A 17076-nucleotide genomic window follows, 5' to 3' on the forward strand; every position below is an offset into this window, starting at 1 on the left:
TCCTATTCACCTTCAAAAACTATTTGAAGTCTTCATGGAGTCTCTCATTGGAAAATATTCCTTGACCCCTTTAGTTACAATCTTCATTTGGGATGTTTTTTCTGATCAGATCATGTTTCAGGAACACCTGCAAACGACTGCAAGTCCAGTGCTCAGTGAACCTCCTATATCTAATGCTGATGAACTTCAGGCCTGCCCAACCTCAGGAAAACCTCCTCTTCCTAAAAGCTTCCAGCTTCCCTGCCTGGTGCAAAGGCCTCACCGTTTCTCCCCTGAACATTTTGTCTTTTTTTTCCACATGGACCCAGTCAGGACTGACTGACGAGAACAAACAGGAGAAGGCAGCTTCCCAAGAACTCTGGAGGGGGCGAGCGCTGGGGAGGGTGTGGTGGCCGTCTCCGCTCTTTTCCTTATGCCTCCAGTCAGTGCTGGAAGAACACACGGGTGTGGAGACAAAGTCACAACAGCCCCAGTCCCCAGGATGCTGCGGGAGCTCTTGGCACCCATTCCTGAACCTTTCTTTGGACCACTAGAGGGTGTGTGTGTGTGTGTGTGTGTGTGTGTGTGTGTGCATGCACGCGTGCACTCAGTCATGTCTGACTCTTTGCAACCCCATGGGCTGCAGCCCACCATGCTCCTCTGTCCACAAGATTTTTCAGGCAGGAATACTAGAGTGGGTTGCCATTTCCTCCTGAGGGTATCTTCCTGACCCACGGATCGAACCTGTGTCTCCTGCACTTCCTGCATTGATAGGTGGGTTCTTTACCACTGAGCCACCTGGGAAGCCCTTCTAGAGGTGGTAGGGGCTTATAAGTTTGGCATTCAGGTATTCTGTTAAAGTCGGCTGACCAAAGATTACCAGGTCAAAGATTACCTGCAGTCAAAGATAAAGATAGTAGATTTACTGGGCTTGCAGGAGAGGATGGGCCCAGAGGCTCAGGAGAGGGGAGCTGGGAGGGACTTCTCACAGGACCATCCAGTGCTGAGTGATTCTCAGATGGCATGAGGAAGGTGGGGGACAGTCCTAGCCAGATGCTGTCAAGAACAGAGCATTTTGGTAACTGGACATCTAATGTTATCTAGAAACCAGGGGGCACTAGACTTTGTTGTAACTGATGGAGAGGTAGCAGTCACATTTATCAGAAGAGGGGTGTCAGTCAGTCACTCTTGTGTTTAGAGAATGGCCTTGTTCAGTCTCCTTCTGAACGTTTTGGAGGGTGGGGCGCTTGCCTGAACATCACTGCCATGCAGGTGGGAAAGCCTACAGTCTGGCTGCCAGCAGGTCTGGTTTGGCTTTCACGTTTTTGGTTTAAAACCTCATGTTCTTCTTGGGAACTCAAAGAGATTATGTCATCATTTCTTGCCTCTGCAATCCCTGTTCTCTTCACAACAGTGACTATGTGCTTTCAGAGGGGGGGTCAACAATAAAACTTCTAAATAAAATGATCCCAATCAAGACTGTGAAACCTGTTCACTGCACCCTTTTTTCATCATGTAATTGAATGTCTTCACATTCTCTGAAGATGCATCAATCAAGGAGTTCCTCTTTCCAGAAATCCCCACTGTGCCTGGGGGTAACAGAAATCTGATCGGCTTTGCCTTAACTAAACCAGGGGTCCCTTTCCTTATGTAATGAGAACCCACAGGTGGTCAACCTGGATGGGTTCAGTGGCTCCACGATGCTATCAGAGACTTGACTCTTTCCATCCATCTTCTCAGCCATCCAGGCTGCAGTTGATGTCTGAGGGTGATGTACAAGACAGCAGCTTCACCTTCATTGTGATGATTGTATTCTGAGTGAGAAGAAATGGAAGAACAAAAGACAAGCACTCATACGACTTGGGTCTGCCTGTTTGAAGAGCTTTCTGGGAAGCCTCATCTATTAACTTCTGCTTCTGTATTAACCAGCATTGCAATGTCACATGGTTACCCCATATGCAAGTAACGCCAGGTATGTTGTTTTCCTAGCCTGGCTTACTAGTTCGGTTCAGTTCAGTTGCTCAGTTATGTCTGACTCTTTGTGACCCCATGGACTGCAGCATGCCAGGCTTCACTGTCCTTCACCAACTCCAAGAGCTTGCTCAAACTCATGTCCATTGAGTCGGTGATGTCATCCAATCATCTTATCCTCTGCCATCCCCTTCTCCTCCTGCCCTCAATCTTTCTGATCTGGAAAGCATCAGGGTCTTTTCCAGTGAGTCACTTCTTTGCATCAGGTGACCAAAGTACTGGAGTTTCAGCTTCAGCATCAGTCCTTCCAATGAATAGTCAGGACTGATTTCCTTTAGGATTGACTGAATCTCCTTGCCATCCATGGGACTCTCAAGAGTCTTCTCCAACACCACAGTTCAAAAGCATCAATTCTTTGACACTCAGCTTTCTTTATGGTCCAACTCTCACATCCATACATGACTACTGGAAAAACCGTAGCTTTGACTAGATGGACCTTTGTTGACAAAGTAATGTCTCTGCTTTTTAATATGCTGTCTAGGTGTGTCATAGCTTCACTTCCAAGGAGCAAATGTGTTTTATTTTATTTTATTTTTTTTCCCTTTAATCAAATGTTTATTTTTTTGTTTCTGGCATTACAATTTGCTATAATTGATAAACTTCAATCTAAGTTTATAGACACTGACCTAGGTCCTTAAACACCCCCTCTTCCAGCAAAGAGATTACTCACGCAGCATCACGCTTGCATGGACAACGCTCACCCGATCCTGAACAATTTAAAGTGCATGTGAACGGGTTTGACGGATGGAGAGAGACAGCTGTAGTTTTGCACTAAGTTTTCAATTACTGAATTGCATGTTTTTTCACCTTGATACTTTATGATCATTAGAAAGCTACTTACATAATGTTATAATCATACTTTATGCTAAATGCCCATTTGTAACTGCAAGAAACTCATGTTATACTATTGACTATGATATTAAACAAAGTCATGGTCACAATTCTCTGTATAAGGAGGTTTACGTCTCTATCTCTTAAAGCAAGAAATATCACAGTTCAGATTTACATAAGTAGTGCCTCTTTTAAAATAAATTAAAAATAAAATGCTGTGGTGTCTGTAAAATCATAAATATTTCTAGTCCACTTTACAGAATGTTAAAATGCTTATAAATGCATTATCTCCTAGTAAATACACATGGCAGCATTGGAGCCAGTTAAAAAAACAAAAACTAAAAACCAGTCATCACACTGGCCCATGGAAACCTCTAGGGTTATTTTATATTTCCTACCATTAGAAAAATTAAACTAAATAAGAAAAAAAAACAAAGGAGAGAAAAGAAATTTTACACAACAGCAACTAGCATGACCTAAAAGAGTGTACTGAAGTTATCTTCCTTCAATTGAGGAACAAAGTCCTACTGGAATGTGTTTTAAATTCATGGCTGCAGTCACCATCTGCAGTGATTTTGCAACCTAAGAAAATAAAGTCTCTCACTGTTTCCATTGTGTCCCCATCTATTTACTGTGAAGTGATGGGACCAGATGCCATGATCTTAGCTTTCTGAATGTTGACTTTTAAGCCAGCTTTTTCACTCTCCTCTTTCACTTTCATCAAGAAGCTCTTTAGTTCGTCTTCACTTTCTGCCATAAGGGTGATATCATCTGCGTGTCTGAGGTTATTGATATATCTCTGGCCAATCCTGATTCTAGCTTGTGCTTCATCCAGCCTAGCATTTCACATGATGCACTCTGCATATAAATTAAATAAGCAGGGTGACAATATACAGCTTTCATTACCCCTACCATAGTTTGGCCTCAAGCCAAACAACAGGGAGGGAACACAGCTCCACCCATCAACAGAAAATTGAATTAAAGATTTACTGAGCATGGCACCGCCCATCAGAACAAGACCCAGTTTCCCCCACAGTCAGCCTCTCCCATCAGGAAGCTTCCATAATCTTATCCTTATCCATCAGAGGACAGATAGAATGAAAACCACAATCACAGAAAACTAACCAAACTGATCACATGGATCACAGCCTAGTCTAACTCAATGAAACTATGAGTTATGCTGTGTAGAGCCACCCAAGACAGATGGGCCATGGTGGAGAGTTCTGACAAAATGTGGTCCCCTGGAGAAGGGAATGGCAAACCACTTCAGTATTCTTGCCTTGAGAACCCCATGAACAGTATGAAAAGGAAAAAAGATATGACATTGAGAAATGAACTCTCCAGGTTGGTAGGTGCCCAATATGCTACTAGAGATCAGTGGAGAAATAACCCCAGAAAGAATGAAGAGATGGGGCCAAAGCAAAAACAAAGCCCAGTTGTGGATGTGACTGGTGATGGAAGTAAAGTCCGATGCTGTAAAGAACAATATTACATAGGAACCTGGAATCTTAGGTCCATGAATCAAGGTAAATTAGAAGTGGTCAAACAGGATATAGCAAAAGTGAACATCAACATTTTAGGAATCAGTGAACTGAAATTGACTGGAATGGGTGAATTTAATTCAGATGACCATGATATCTACTACTGTGGGCAAGAACCCCATAGAAGAAATGGAGTAGCCCTCATAGTCAACAAAAGAGTCCGAAATGCAGTACTTGGGTGCAAATAACAGAATGACCTCTGTTCGTATCCAAGGCAGACCATTCACTATCACAGTAATCCAAGTCTATGCCCCAATCAGGAATGCTGAAGAAGCTGAAGTTGAATGGTTCTATGATGACCTACAAGACCTTCTAGAACTAACACCCAAAAAAGATGTCCTTTTCACTAGAGGGAACTGGAATGCAAAAGTAGGAAGTCAAGACATACCTGGAGTAACAGGCAAGTTTGGCCTTGGAGTACAAAATGAAGCAGGGCAAAGGCTAACAGAGTTTTGCCAAGAGAACTCACTGGTCATAGCAAGCACCCTCCTCTAACACACAAGAGATGATGACTCTACACATGAACATCATCAGATAGTCAATACTGAAATCAGATTGTTTATATTCTTTGCAGCCAAAGATGGAGAAGTTCTAAACAGTCAGCAAAAATAAGACAGAGCTAACTGTGGCTCAAATCATGAACTCCTTATTTCTAAATTTAGACTTAAATTGAAGAAAGTAAGGAAAACCACTAGACCATTCAGGTATGACCTAAACCAAATTCCTTACGATTATACAGTGGAAGTGACAAATAGATTCAAGGAATTAGATCTGATAGAGTGCTTGAAGAACTATGTATGGAGGTTCATGACATTGTATGGGAGACAGTGATCAAGACTATCCCCAAGAAATGCAAAAAGGCAAAATGGTTGTCTGAGGAGGCCTTACAAATAGCTGAGAAAAGAAGGGATGCCTGGCTTACTAACCCCTAGGCCAAAATCGAGTTCAGTCAGCAAGGTGGAAGTAGAGAGTGGATGTTCCCTACTCACCAGTGGCTGAGTCATGCACCCTGTAAACCATCCTTTATTGAGAAGTCCTTAGGTGTGTTAGTTATATATTGGAGGTGGAGGAAATTACTCCAGAATGTAATGGCTTAATAGAACAAATGTTTATGATTACACACAGTTTCTGAGAGTTGAGATTCTGGGAGCAGCTTAGCTGGGTGTTTCTGGCTCAGAGTTGCTTATAAGGCTACAGGACTTGAAGGCTTAAATGGACTTGAAGGATCCACTTTCAGGATGTCTCATTCACACAGCCCTAGGTTGGGGCCTCAATTCCTCACCCCGGGTGCCTTTCCCAGAGCTGCTTGGGTGACCTTACCAAGTGATAACTGGCTTCTCCCAGAGAAGACAAAGAAGAGACAAGGAGGGTGTCATGATGCCTTTTATGACCTGGTCGCACACCATCGCTTCCATCATATTTTATTTGGTAGAAGCCAAGTCACTAACTTCAACTCACACTCAAGGAAAGAGTGATTAGTTTCTGCCTTTTAAAGGGAGGAGTAGATATAGTTGTGGAGACATTTATAAACCACTTCCTCTGGGGTGGACAGCCCCTAAGCTGTTCTGCCCCCTCTCACCTCACACCCTCCTTTGCATCTCTTCCTTCCTCGGCTCAGTCTCCCTCTTTCTTTCTCCTTTCCCTTTCTTTTTCTTTTCCATCATCAGGTCTCCTGGGTTTCCTCCTCTATGGTAAAACAGCCTCTCTCCCCAAAAAGCCAAATTCATCTTAAAGCCCTTCTAAGACTCTAGTTGCCAGATGCAATGGGGAGAAAATAATGATTATGGGGTGATTCTTTTTGTAGTTTTGGGGGGGGTTTAGTATTTATTTTCATTTATTTATTTGGCTGCAGGATCTTTTTTTTAGTTGCGGCACACGTGATCTTTAGTTATGGCATACGGGATCAGTTCCCTGACCAGGGATCGAACCAGGGCCCCCTGCCTTGGGACCACAGAGTCTTAGCTATTGGACCACTAGGGAAGTCCCTCAGTGTTGATTCTTAAGGTCTGATCAGGGCTCTGAGAACCAAAAAGATCATGAACATCTACCCTCTTCCTATGCATAAATAGAAAGCCAAAACATTACACTGCAAAAGACAGATAACGAAGTTCAACAATGTTCTGACTTTTCCCAAAATTATTTTGATAGGATTTTTCTTAAAACATGAAATATCAAATTCTGTCCTTGCATTTTCTGTTGCTGTCTCCCAGCTTTGCAGGAGCTCAAAACACATGTTTAGCATGTCCTGTAATTCAGCTCTGGTGAGTCACATGCTAAAATGTTAACAACCATGAAATGAGCTCTGGGCTGCCCTGACTCACAGATGCTGGATGTACGAGGAATCCATATAATATTCTCAAACTGGTGCCCATCACACACACTGCCCCAGCCATCCTTGTGGTCCTGGCAGCTAACAGCTGCTGTGACTCAGGTTGCTAGTTAGCTCCTAATATCTGTCTTTCCCTTCTTCTGTAAATAACAGTTCTTGTTTTTCCTTGGGCTCATGTCTGCCTGGAACAAAGACCATCTTTCCCAGCCTCCTTTGCCCTAGGTATGAGCCTGGTGGGCTATGGTCCATAGGGTCGCAAAGAGCTGGACACGACTAAAGCGACTGAGCACACTGCAGCACATGATCGTGTCCATAGGTCTGGCTAGGGGAATGGAAGCACAGGTATTACACTCGATATCTGGGAAATGTCCTTAAAGGGAGAAAAAGTGCCCTCCTTTGCCCAGTTTTCCTTCCTTTTATCTGAAATAGGAACAAAATTGCCTGGAGCTCACCATCCATTTGGGGCCATGTGGTGAAAGTCACACTGAGGATGGCAGAGTAACAAAGTAGAAAGAGCCTGGATTCTTCATGATCTTGGGCCTTCAGTAGCAGCTCAGGACTGTTTATCCAATGAGTTTCATTAACATGAAAGGGAAATTAACTTGTATATTTTTCCAACCAGTGTTAATGGGTTTCCGACACTTGCAGCCGATCCTAATCCTAGTGTTACATTTCCTTTACAAACCTGCCCACTGTGCATAGGGCCTCCTCATCTCCTCTCTGATGGTCTATTTTCTGACTTTGCTCTTTCCCTGTCCTCATGGGCTCTGACCTTCCTGATCATTCTCTGTTTCCTAAGCATCTCCTTTTGAGTCCTGGTCTGGGAAGTAAGTGCACTCTCTCACCCCACTCCAGACTCCTCCTCTCTCACTGACCTTCTGGTTACATTGTAGGAAGCCTGGACTAGGGCCCAGCAGGGGAAAGGAAGAGGCTGCACAAAGCAGAAATGACCTGGGGTGACAACTTTTAGGGGGCAGCTCACCGGATAGTCCCGTCTGTCCAAGCAGGATCCCTCCCTGCCCTTCTTGACCTTCCCCACTGCTTCAGTTTACTTTTGGGTTTAAATTATACACTTAAAAAACTATAGTCAGTGTGGAGGAGTTGCGGGACTATTTTCCATTTGCAGTTTATTGTGAATTTGTTTAATTCAATTTATTTCATTATTCATTGTTTCATTAAACATTTACTAAGAGCCTATTCTATACCCTACGTGAGAGACACAGATACACAGATAGATAGATACAGATAATTCATTATCTGATAGTTCTGGAGGTCAAAGTCCCAGACGGGTGTCACTGGACTAGAAGCAAGGTGTCAGGACAGCTGAGCTCTTTTATGCAGGTTTGAAAGAATTCATTTCCACTCCTTCTAAGCCCCTAGAAACTGCCCACATTCCTTGGCTCCTTTGCCGTCTTTAAAGCCAGCAACAGCCAGTTGAGTGCTTCTCATTGCATCTCTCTGACCTTTCTTTTCATCACCCATCTCTAGCACAGCAACGAAAATTTCCCTACTTCAAGTTCGCAGACTTAGATGGGCCCCACCCAGGGAATCAAGGATAGCAGTCCCTTCTCAAGGTCTATAACTTTAATCACATCTACAAAGTCCCTTTTGCCATGTAAGGTACCATATTCATAGGTTTCCAGGATTGGGGCATAGATATCTTTGGGGGCTTTAAATTTGCAAGCCCCAAAGCCACTGCCCACAGCAAGATTTCTTAAAAGTCTCTTTTCAGGGACTTTCCTGGCAGTCCAGTGGTTAGGATTCCATGCTTCTAGTGCAGAGAGCATGGGTTCAATCCCTGGTAGGGGAAGATACCGCAAGTCAGACAGCATGACCAAAAAGAAAAAAAAAATCTTAAAAAAAAAAAAAAATCCCTTTTCCTTCCCCAACCACTTCTTCCCAAAGCTCCAACTGCTTTGCACCTCTGTCTGTCCTCCATTTTCCCCAGGAAAACTCCCAGGCCCAGCCCCTGAGCGGCCTCCTTTATCCTGGTGCCCCCTTCCTCTTGGGAGTGGGGAGACAAAAAGTCGCAAAGGAAACCTCGCTAGTGCGCAGGCGAGTCCTCTCACCTTGGTTTCTGCTTATTGCTGTGGGCTGTAACCACCGTTTATAACTCGGTTTCTTTGAAAAACCCAGTTAGGGGCTTGGGTGCGGTCCACAGCTGACATCGCGTGGGCGGGAAATAGGCCGAGGCATCTACCCTTTGGAGACCTCTGCTCCTCGCCCCCAATGCCCCACCGATAACCAGGGACGCGGGTCCCCAACTCTGTCCCCTCCTAGACCTCGTCCCTCGCAGCGCCATCAGCTGCGAGGACCCAGATCCGCAGCAAGGGCACCTGGAGTTCTCCCGGTCCCGGGCAGAGCCCCAGCGAACCCTGGAACGCCATTTCCTGCTGCTCCTCCTTCCTTCTTCCCGCTGTCCCTCCTCTCCTCCCGGCGCTCTGGCCCCCGCGGGTCACCGACCTCCCCCGGCCGCGCCCCTAGCCGCTGCCGCGCAGCCGTCTCCACGGTGCACACCGGCCGCGGGAAGCCACCCGGCGGCGGTGGAGGGAGGCAGGGACCGGGTGCATGAGTGAGTGCGGGGCGCGGGCCAGGGGCCGGGAGCGTGCGGGGTGAGGGCGAGGTTGCTCCGGCACTCCGAACTACGATGAGGTGCTCCAGACACGCTGAGACCTGCGCTCGGTGGAGGTCGTGCTTGGCTTGCGCTTCCCCGGTCCCAGGGACACAGGCCTCCCCGCCCAGACATCCCCAGGGTAGGGATTTCCAGCATCGGTGGGTAGTGGGAATTCTTTCCGGAATCTTTCGAAACTGTTGTGTGCATCAGGGGTTTTGAAGAAGGCAGCAAAAGGCAGCCCCTCCAGACCTCCCATGTAGTTGCCCTCTGGGAGCCAGCCGCTGTTGGAGGTGGGCGGGCAGGGCACTCAGAACTCAGGGCAGGGACACTTCTCCCCTCACCGCTTCTCCAGACGGCAGGACCCTCAGGCCCGCTCACCCCCCCCCATCCCCACCTTCCATTTCCAGGAAACTCACAACCAGACAAGATGAGAAAATCTAGCATCCGTGGGGGTCACTCCCGAAACCTCCAATGAATATTAACTTACCAGCCAGTTACCTAGATAGTTGCTAACCTGGGCCACACACTTATAGAAATGACAGAAGGAAATGCTCATGCTAAAATAGTAAGTGAAAAACTCAAGATTTAAGAGGATCTAAGTAGAATATTTATAGAATATATGTGTATATACCCAGAAGAGGCTTATGAGAAATACTTGATACTGTGAACAGTAATACTGTATAGTGGGGTTCTCATGGTAAGTATACTGGAGTGGTTTGCCATTCCCTCCCCGAGTTACAAGCTTGAATCAAGATTGCCTAGAGAAATAAAAACAACCTCAGGTATGAGATGAAGCCACTCTAATAGCAGAACAGAAACTAAGGAGCCTCTTGATGAGGGTGAAAGAGTAGGGTGAAAAAAATCAGCTTAAAACTTGATATTGAAAAAACTAAGATCATGGCACCCAGTCTCATCACTTCATGACAAATAGAAGGGGAACAGGTGGAAGCAGTGACAGATTTCCTCGTCTTAGGCTCTGAAATCACTGCAGATGGTGACCACAGCCATGAAATTAGAAGATGATTGCTTCTTGGCAGGAAAGCTATGACAAACCTAGACAGTGTGTTAAAAAGCAGACATTACTTTACCGACAAAATCCAAATAGTCAAGGCTAGTCATGTACAGATGTGAGAGCTGGACCATAAAGAAGGCTGAATGCTGAAGAACTGATGCTTTCAAACTGTGGTGCTGGAGAAGACTTTTCAGAGTCCCATGGACACCAAGCAGATCAAACCAGTCAATCTCGAAGGAAATCAATTCTGAATACTTATTGGAAAGACTAATGCTAAAGCTGAAGCTCTAGTACTTTGGCCACCTGATGCAAAGAGTGGACTCATTAGAAAAGACCCTGATGCTGAGAAAGATTGAAGACAGAAGAAGAAGAGGGTGACAGAGGATGAGATGGTTGGATGGCATCATTGATTAAATGGACATGAACTTGGGCAAACTCTGGAAATGGTAAGGGCCAGGCAAGCCTGGCATGCTGCAGTCCATGGGGGTCACAAAGAGTCAGACATGACTTGGCGACTGAACAAACAATATTGGATAGTACCATCTTAGTCAGCTTGGGCTGCCATAATAGAATACCGACAACAGAAATCTGTTTTTCACAGTTCTAGAGGCTGGGAAATCCAAGATGAAAATACTAGTAAGATAGATTTCATTTTGAAGCCTTTTCTCTTGGCTTGTAAGGGAAAGAAAGTATTAGTCGCTCAATTGTGTCTGACTCTTTGTGACCCCATGGTCACAAGGCTCCTCTGTCCATGGAATTCTCCAGGCAAGAATACTGGAGTGAATAGCCATTCCCTTCTCCAGGGGATCTTCCCAACTGAGGGATCAAACCCAGGTCTTCTGCACTGCAGGCAGATTCTTAACCATCTCAGCCACCAGGGCAGCCCCCGTTGGTTTGTAGGTGATGGCCGATTCAACAGCTTGAGGGTGGAAGTAAGCTCTGGTGTCTCTTCTTAATCCCATCATTAGGGCCCACCCTCATGACCTTGTCTCACCGTAATTACCTTCCAAAGGACCCATATCATCCCACTGGGGATTCAGCATTTGAATTTGTGGGGGAGGGGAGGTGCAAACATTCAATTCATAACAGTTTCTAACAAATGGTACCTTAGAGTGGTTACAAACTGGGGCTGTGGATCTAGATGGTCTAAATTTGAATCCCAACTACACAATTTACCAGTGTCTGCCCTTAGGCAAATCACATAAACTCAGTATGCCTCAGGTTCCCTCCTTAGCATTTACTATGTGTCAGGTTCTGTTCTCAGCATTTATCATGTACTAACTCATTCCTTATAACACTTCTTTGTCACCATCATCTCCATCTTACTGATGAAAAAAACCTTCACATTTGTTATCTCATATAATCCTCACAAATGTCAAAGAGTAAATATTCCCACCATGTTTATAGATGAAGAAAATCAGGTTCAAGGAAGTGAAGTTGATTACCCATGATCACCCTGCTAATAATGGACAGAAACAGGATTCAAACCTGCTCTGCTTGACCCAAAACCTGGCCACCCTCTCCCCACCCACACAGTCTCCCATGGTGCTATGCAGTGCTTGCCAATTGCTTGATGATAAGCAGCACTAGAGATGCTTTCCAAAAATGGTCTTAGCATGGATGGACCTAGAGACTGTCATCCAGAGTGAAGTAAGTCAGAAAGAGAAAAACAAATACCATGTATTTATGCATGGGGAATTAGAAAAAATTGTTGTAAACATTCTTATTTACAAAACCAAAATACAGACCCAGAAGTAGAGAACAAATGTGTAGACACCAAGGGGGAAAAGGGAGGTGGGGTGAATTGGGTTTGGGGTTGACATAAATACACTGCGTGCATGCTAAGTCACTCAGTCATGTCTGACTCTTGTGACCCCATGGACTATACCCTGCCAGGCTCCTCTGTCCATGGGATTCTCCAGGCAAGAATACTGGTATGGGTAGCCATGCCCTCCTCCAGGGGAGTTTCCCAACCCAGGGATCGAACCCCAGTCTCCTGCAGCTCTTGCATTACAGGCAGATACTTTACTGCTGAATCACTGGGGGAGCCTGACATACATACACTAAGAAAGAAAGAACGGAAGTGAAGTCGCTCAGTCGTGTCCAACTCTTTGCGACCGCGTGGACTGTAGCCTGCCATGCTCCTCTGGCCATGGGATTCTCCAGGCAAGAATACTGGAGTGGGTTGCCATTTCCTTCTCCAGGGGATCTTCCCAACCCAGGGATCGAGCCCGGGTCTCCTGCATTGCAGGCAGATGCTTTATCCTCTGAGCCACCAGGGAAGCCCCATATATACACTACTATGTATAAAATACCTGGAGAAGGAAATGGCAACCTACTCCAGTACTCTTGCCTGGAAAACCCCAGGGACAGAGGAGCCTGGTAGGCTACAGTCCATGGGGTTACAAAGAGTCAGACGTGACTGAGCGAAAACTTAACGAGAACCCACTGCATAGCACAGGGAACTCTACTCAGTGCTTGGTGGTAACCTGTACGGGAAGGAAATCCAAAAAAGAGGGGATATATATAGATAGATAGATAGGTGATTGAAAGTGATTCTCTGACTCACTTTGCTGTACAGTAGAAACTAACACAACACTCTAAAGCAACTATATGCCAATAAATTTTTCTAATGGCCTTGGGAATCGGTACGCTCAGTTCTGTTTTCAGCCAGAGCAAATCCCTTCTCTCCCTTCCTAGGCCTCATTTTTGTTCCATGTAAAAGAAGTTAGACCAGCCCCAAGATGAAAAATAGATTTGGGGTAGCTGCCAAGTCTGGTTGCTCTGCAGGAGCTGCTGGAGCAGAAATATGAACAGAATGGTGGAGCTACAACTGGGTGCTGGCCACGGGTCGGTGGGTGAGTGGTAGGGTGAAGAGCCGTTTTGCTTTGCCCGGTATTTTCCTGGTGTTAGCACTTAAAGTCCTGAGACACTTGGTAATCCCAGTGATGGCTTACTTGGATTAGATAAAGTCCCAACCAGAGCTATTAAGAATATGATTTTCCCTCACCCCAGTACCTGTGTCTCTACATGCTACTGGGTTTACTCTCCCTTTTTAGAAAGTTTTTCACTTGTGATGGGCTCATTTCCAGCAATAGGATACTAATGCAAGTGGGACCTAAATTGAAAATGTGAACTACCCTCAGTGGTTCATATGGCATCTAACGATGATGCTAGCTTTCCCTTGAAAAGTTAAAATATCCCCAAGTGCCCTGTTGGAGAAGGAAATGGCAACCCACTCCAGTATTCTCGCCTGGAGAATCCCAGGGATGGAGGAGCCTGGTGGGCTGCCGTCCATGGGGTCGCACAGAGCTGGACACGACTGAAGCGACTCAGCAGCAGCCCTGTAAGTGTGCGGGGCCTTCACGCATCTCAGTACATTTTGGGATCTGTGACTCTGAGACATGAAGCATTTCTAGAGACAAAAAGGGATGCTAAGTAATGTCAAAAGCGTACATCTCCTAGGAAAATTTATCAGTTCTAAACTTGTAAGTACCTAGTATTAATAATACCATAGTGCCAAAATATATAAAACAAAAATTTGCGCTACAAATTAATAAGTGATAGAGAAGGTGTGGAGCAAAGGGAACCCTCCTGCACTGTTGGTGGGAATGTAAATTAGTGCAGCCACTATGGAGAACAGCATAGACGTTCCTTAAAAAACTAAAACTTCCGATTGATCCAGCAATCCCACTGACAAAAATTAGAACTGATTCTTGCAGCCAGCAGAATAAAAATACATCAGTAATAATAATAACATCAATAATAATAAAAAAGTTTCCTTATCACTACATGCCAGGTATTATGCAGTGCTTTATAAACTCATCTCATTTAACCTTTATGACAACCATAATCCATTTTACAGATAGGGAAATGGAGGCTTGAAGAGTTTATAATTTCTCTAAGGCCACACAGTAGATCAAGTAGTGGAGACAAGACTAAAATCCAAGTCTGCTACCTTTCAAAGCCCACATTCTTAACCACTATAATTACTGCCTTGCAAGAATTATGTCTAAAAGAAACTTATGCCACTTTTAAATCAATATGAACTTGGAAGTACTTAGAGCCCACTATTAATGTTAATTGTGTTTCTTTATAACTGAATTCCATGAATTTCCCCCATTTTAAACAATCTAAAAGAAAGAATCCAGTTCCATGAGTAGAGTCCTTGCAAATTGAAATTTTCTGCTCTGATTCTCCACTCTCATTTTAAGATTAGTGAAGTACTTTATGATTTTCAGAGAAGGTGTGCAGCAATATTTGCTTGTTTTTAGTGGGGAAAGTGTGATCTCCTCCTTAAAAAGATATCTGTGTGTTGGCTTTCGGGGCAAGTTACAGTTTTCAGAATCCAAGTGGAATCTGACATTGTGAAACGATGCCAAGAGAAAAGCAAGGAAAACGAAAAACTAAAGGAGCACCCCTGCCCATTGTTTCCACTCTTCAAAAGTTCCTGAAAACATACGAGAAGCATTGTGTACAGACTCAGACGTCTGTGTGTCCAGCCATCAAAAGGGACTTGAAAGCCAGCATCAACCATGAACGGATTCTCAGGAAGGTGAGTGTTTCCTCTCAAGGAACCAAGGAACATGGGTCCTCAATCCCTTCAAGCCCAGAATTGGTGGGGTTGCCCGCTCTTCCTGCCTGCATGCTGTCCAGAGCCTGACTCTGGCACCAAGGTCTGCTCAACACTCCTCCTACTTTCCCACCCCTCTCTCCCAGTCTGCCCATCCCAGTCCTTCATCCTTCGAGCATCTCTGCCTGTTCTCACCCCCGCTTCACCTCTGGAATGGCCAGCCTGCCCCTCCTCCCACTCTATGTCTGGAGAGTCCAACTCAAAAGCATCCCTTTTGTCATCATTGGAGAACCTCCCTCCCTGGCACTCCCGACCCTCCAAAAGAATGTCTCCTTGTCTTGACATCTGACGCATCCAAGCCATCAGGCCAGATCTGCAAATACCCACACCCCTCCCATCTCACTTGGAGTAAGAAAGCATATCATTTAGATTTCAGGAAAAAAACACCTGATGTCATATCTTTCCTGAGATTAAATCTAGTGGTTGAATGTCAGGGGGGAGGAAGAGAGGCCAGCGTAAGCGGTCAGCTCAGGAAGGGGCGCCTGAGAGACCAGAAGGGGGAGCCTGGCACCCAAAGACGGACTGTCCAGCTTCACAACTTCTCTATCACCAGCCCAGAAAGACAGTCTGTGTTATAATAACCACATACCTACTGATTTCATAAAATGCTGAGTGCTAAGCAAGACAACAAATTAAACAAAATAATTAGAGAGAGATGGGTACTTTAAATATCATTACTCAAGACTCTGACATAAATCCAGTCCACCCATATTTTTCCTGAATGTTTCTGGGGTTGGGAGGGTGATTCCATTGCACCCTCCACAGAGAGACCCTCCCACAGTTCCTGTCTAAATCTCTCTTTCTTGACTTCCGTCCTCAGGGCAGCTGCCCACCCCCACTGTGTTCCGCTGGGCTTTCACGCTCCACTTCTACGCTCCTCTTCCCGACCTGCGCTCTTGCGCATGCTCAGTCGCTTCGGTCGTGTCCGACTCTGCAATTTCATGGACTGTATGTAGCCCACCAGGCTCCTCTGTCCATGGGATTCTCCAGGCAGGAATACTGGAATGGGTTACCATGCCCTCCTCCGGGGGATCTTCCTGACCCAGGGATCGAACCCAAGTCTCCTGTGTCTCCTGCATTGGCCTAATTCATTTTTTCCTGTTGTAGTTTTATCATTAGGCTGCACTACTTAATCATAGGGTTAAGCATAAATCTTATTCAAATTTATAACCATGTCAACAGTATTTTCCAAATGTTTTTAATTACAATCATCATCAGAAATATAATTAACATTATGACCCAGTATTTAAGTACTGGAATCAGTATGACCCCCAAAGCTGTTTATGTTGGGTGGGTTGCTTTGGTTGGGTCTCCATTTTGATTTTGAACATCACTAAGATAGAAGTGTCATGAGACAGTTATTCCTTACTGCATAGTATATACTCAGATAATTTCCCTTATTTTCTGTTTCATTAAAGAAATAAAGAAAAAGCTGGTAACAACCCACTAAATTGATTTCCTGACCCAGTTATGGGCAGTGACCTGCTGGAAAAATCTCTGCCTTGTGGGACTTTTCATGAACCTTAGGCAGGAACTACCTAAGTTTGTGCTGAACTATCACTCCAATGCACACTTGATCCAAAGTTAATAAGTAATGTCCTTCTAATGTTGTCTAATGATGATATTCTTTCTCTACATATTTGGATACATGAACCTCCGTTTATGATGCCCACCTGTAGTTTTTTTTTAACATTCTAGTTTGTACTGGTAAGACCTGATGACTCCCCGCCAGGCATCCTACCAATTTCCTTGGAACCTTTGCTCATGACTGTTCGAGATGAGTGTTACATGCTGGGGAGAGAGATCTGCATCTGGGGCTTTCAGTTGAGCAACCCAGAGATCGCCAGACTTGTGAGTCATGCATTTTAACAACAGCTTTCCATTTAACCTTAAACTTGAACATAAGCATATTATATCATGTGTTCCAGCTATAGTTTATTTGGTTGTTGACTGATATGCTCCAAAGTACTCTTTTTTTCAAGTATTTTTAGTGAAATATTTCAGACATATAAAAGTGTAAAAAGTAATAGAACTGACATCTATGTACTCACCGTCGCGTAATATACTTTTTAAGGAATGGATATTGAAGATATTTACAAATACAAG

The 17076-nt window shown here is 44.8% G+C and overlaps 1 protein-coding gene across 4 annotated transcripts in view; it reads left to right on the top strand.

Annotated features, from left to right (window-relative positions):
* The first annotated feature begins 9169 nt into the window (after window positions 1-9169).
* Window positions 9170-17076, top strand: part of LOC133073779 (uncharacterized) — a 55925-nt gene continuing 48018 nt past the window's right edge. For 3 of the 4 annotated variants that reach the window (XM_061167740.1, XM_061167741.1, XM_061167738.1), the window contains exons 1-2: window positions 14132-14892; window positions 16669-16821. In XM_061167740.1, coding sequence (XP_061023723.1) covers window positions 14713-14892; window positions 16669-16821 — 333 coding nt within the window. In that variant the 5' untranslated portion in view covers window positions 14132-14712. Of the gene's footprint in view, window positions 9284-14131; window positions 14893-16668; window positions 16822-17076 lie in introns of those variants that run through there. The other variant, XM_061167739.1, reaches the window with a different exon arrangement.

Source organism: Dama dama, chromosome 19 (assembly GCF_033118175.1).
Source record: "Dama dama isolate Ldn47 chromosome 19, ASM3311817v1, whole genome shotgun sequence".
Lineage (NCBI taxonomy): Eukaryota > Metazoa > Chordata > Mammalia > Artiodactyla > Cervidae > Dama > Dama dama.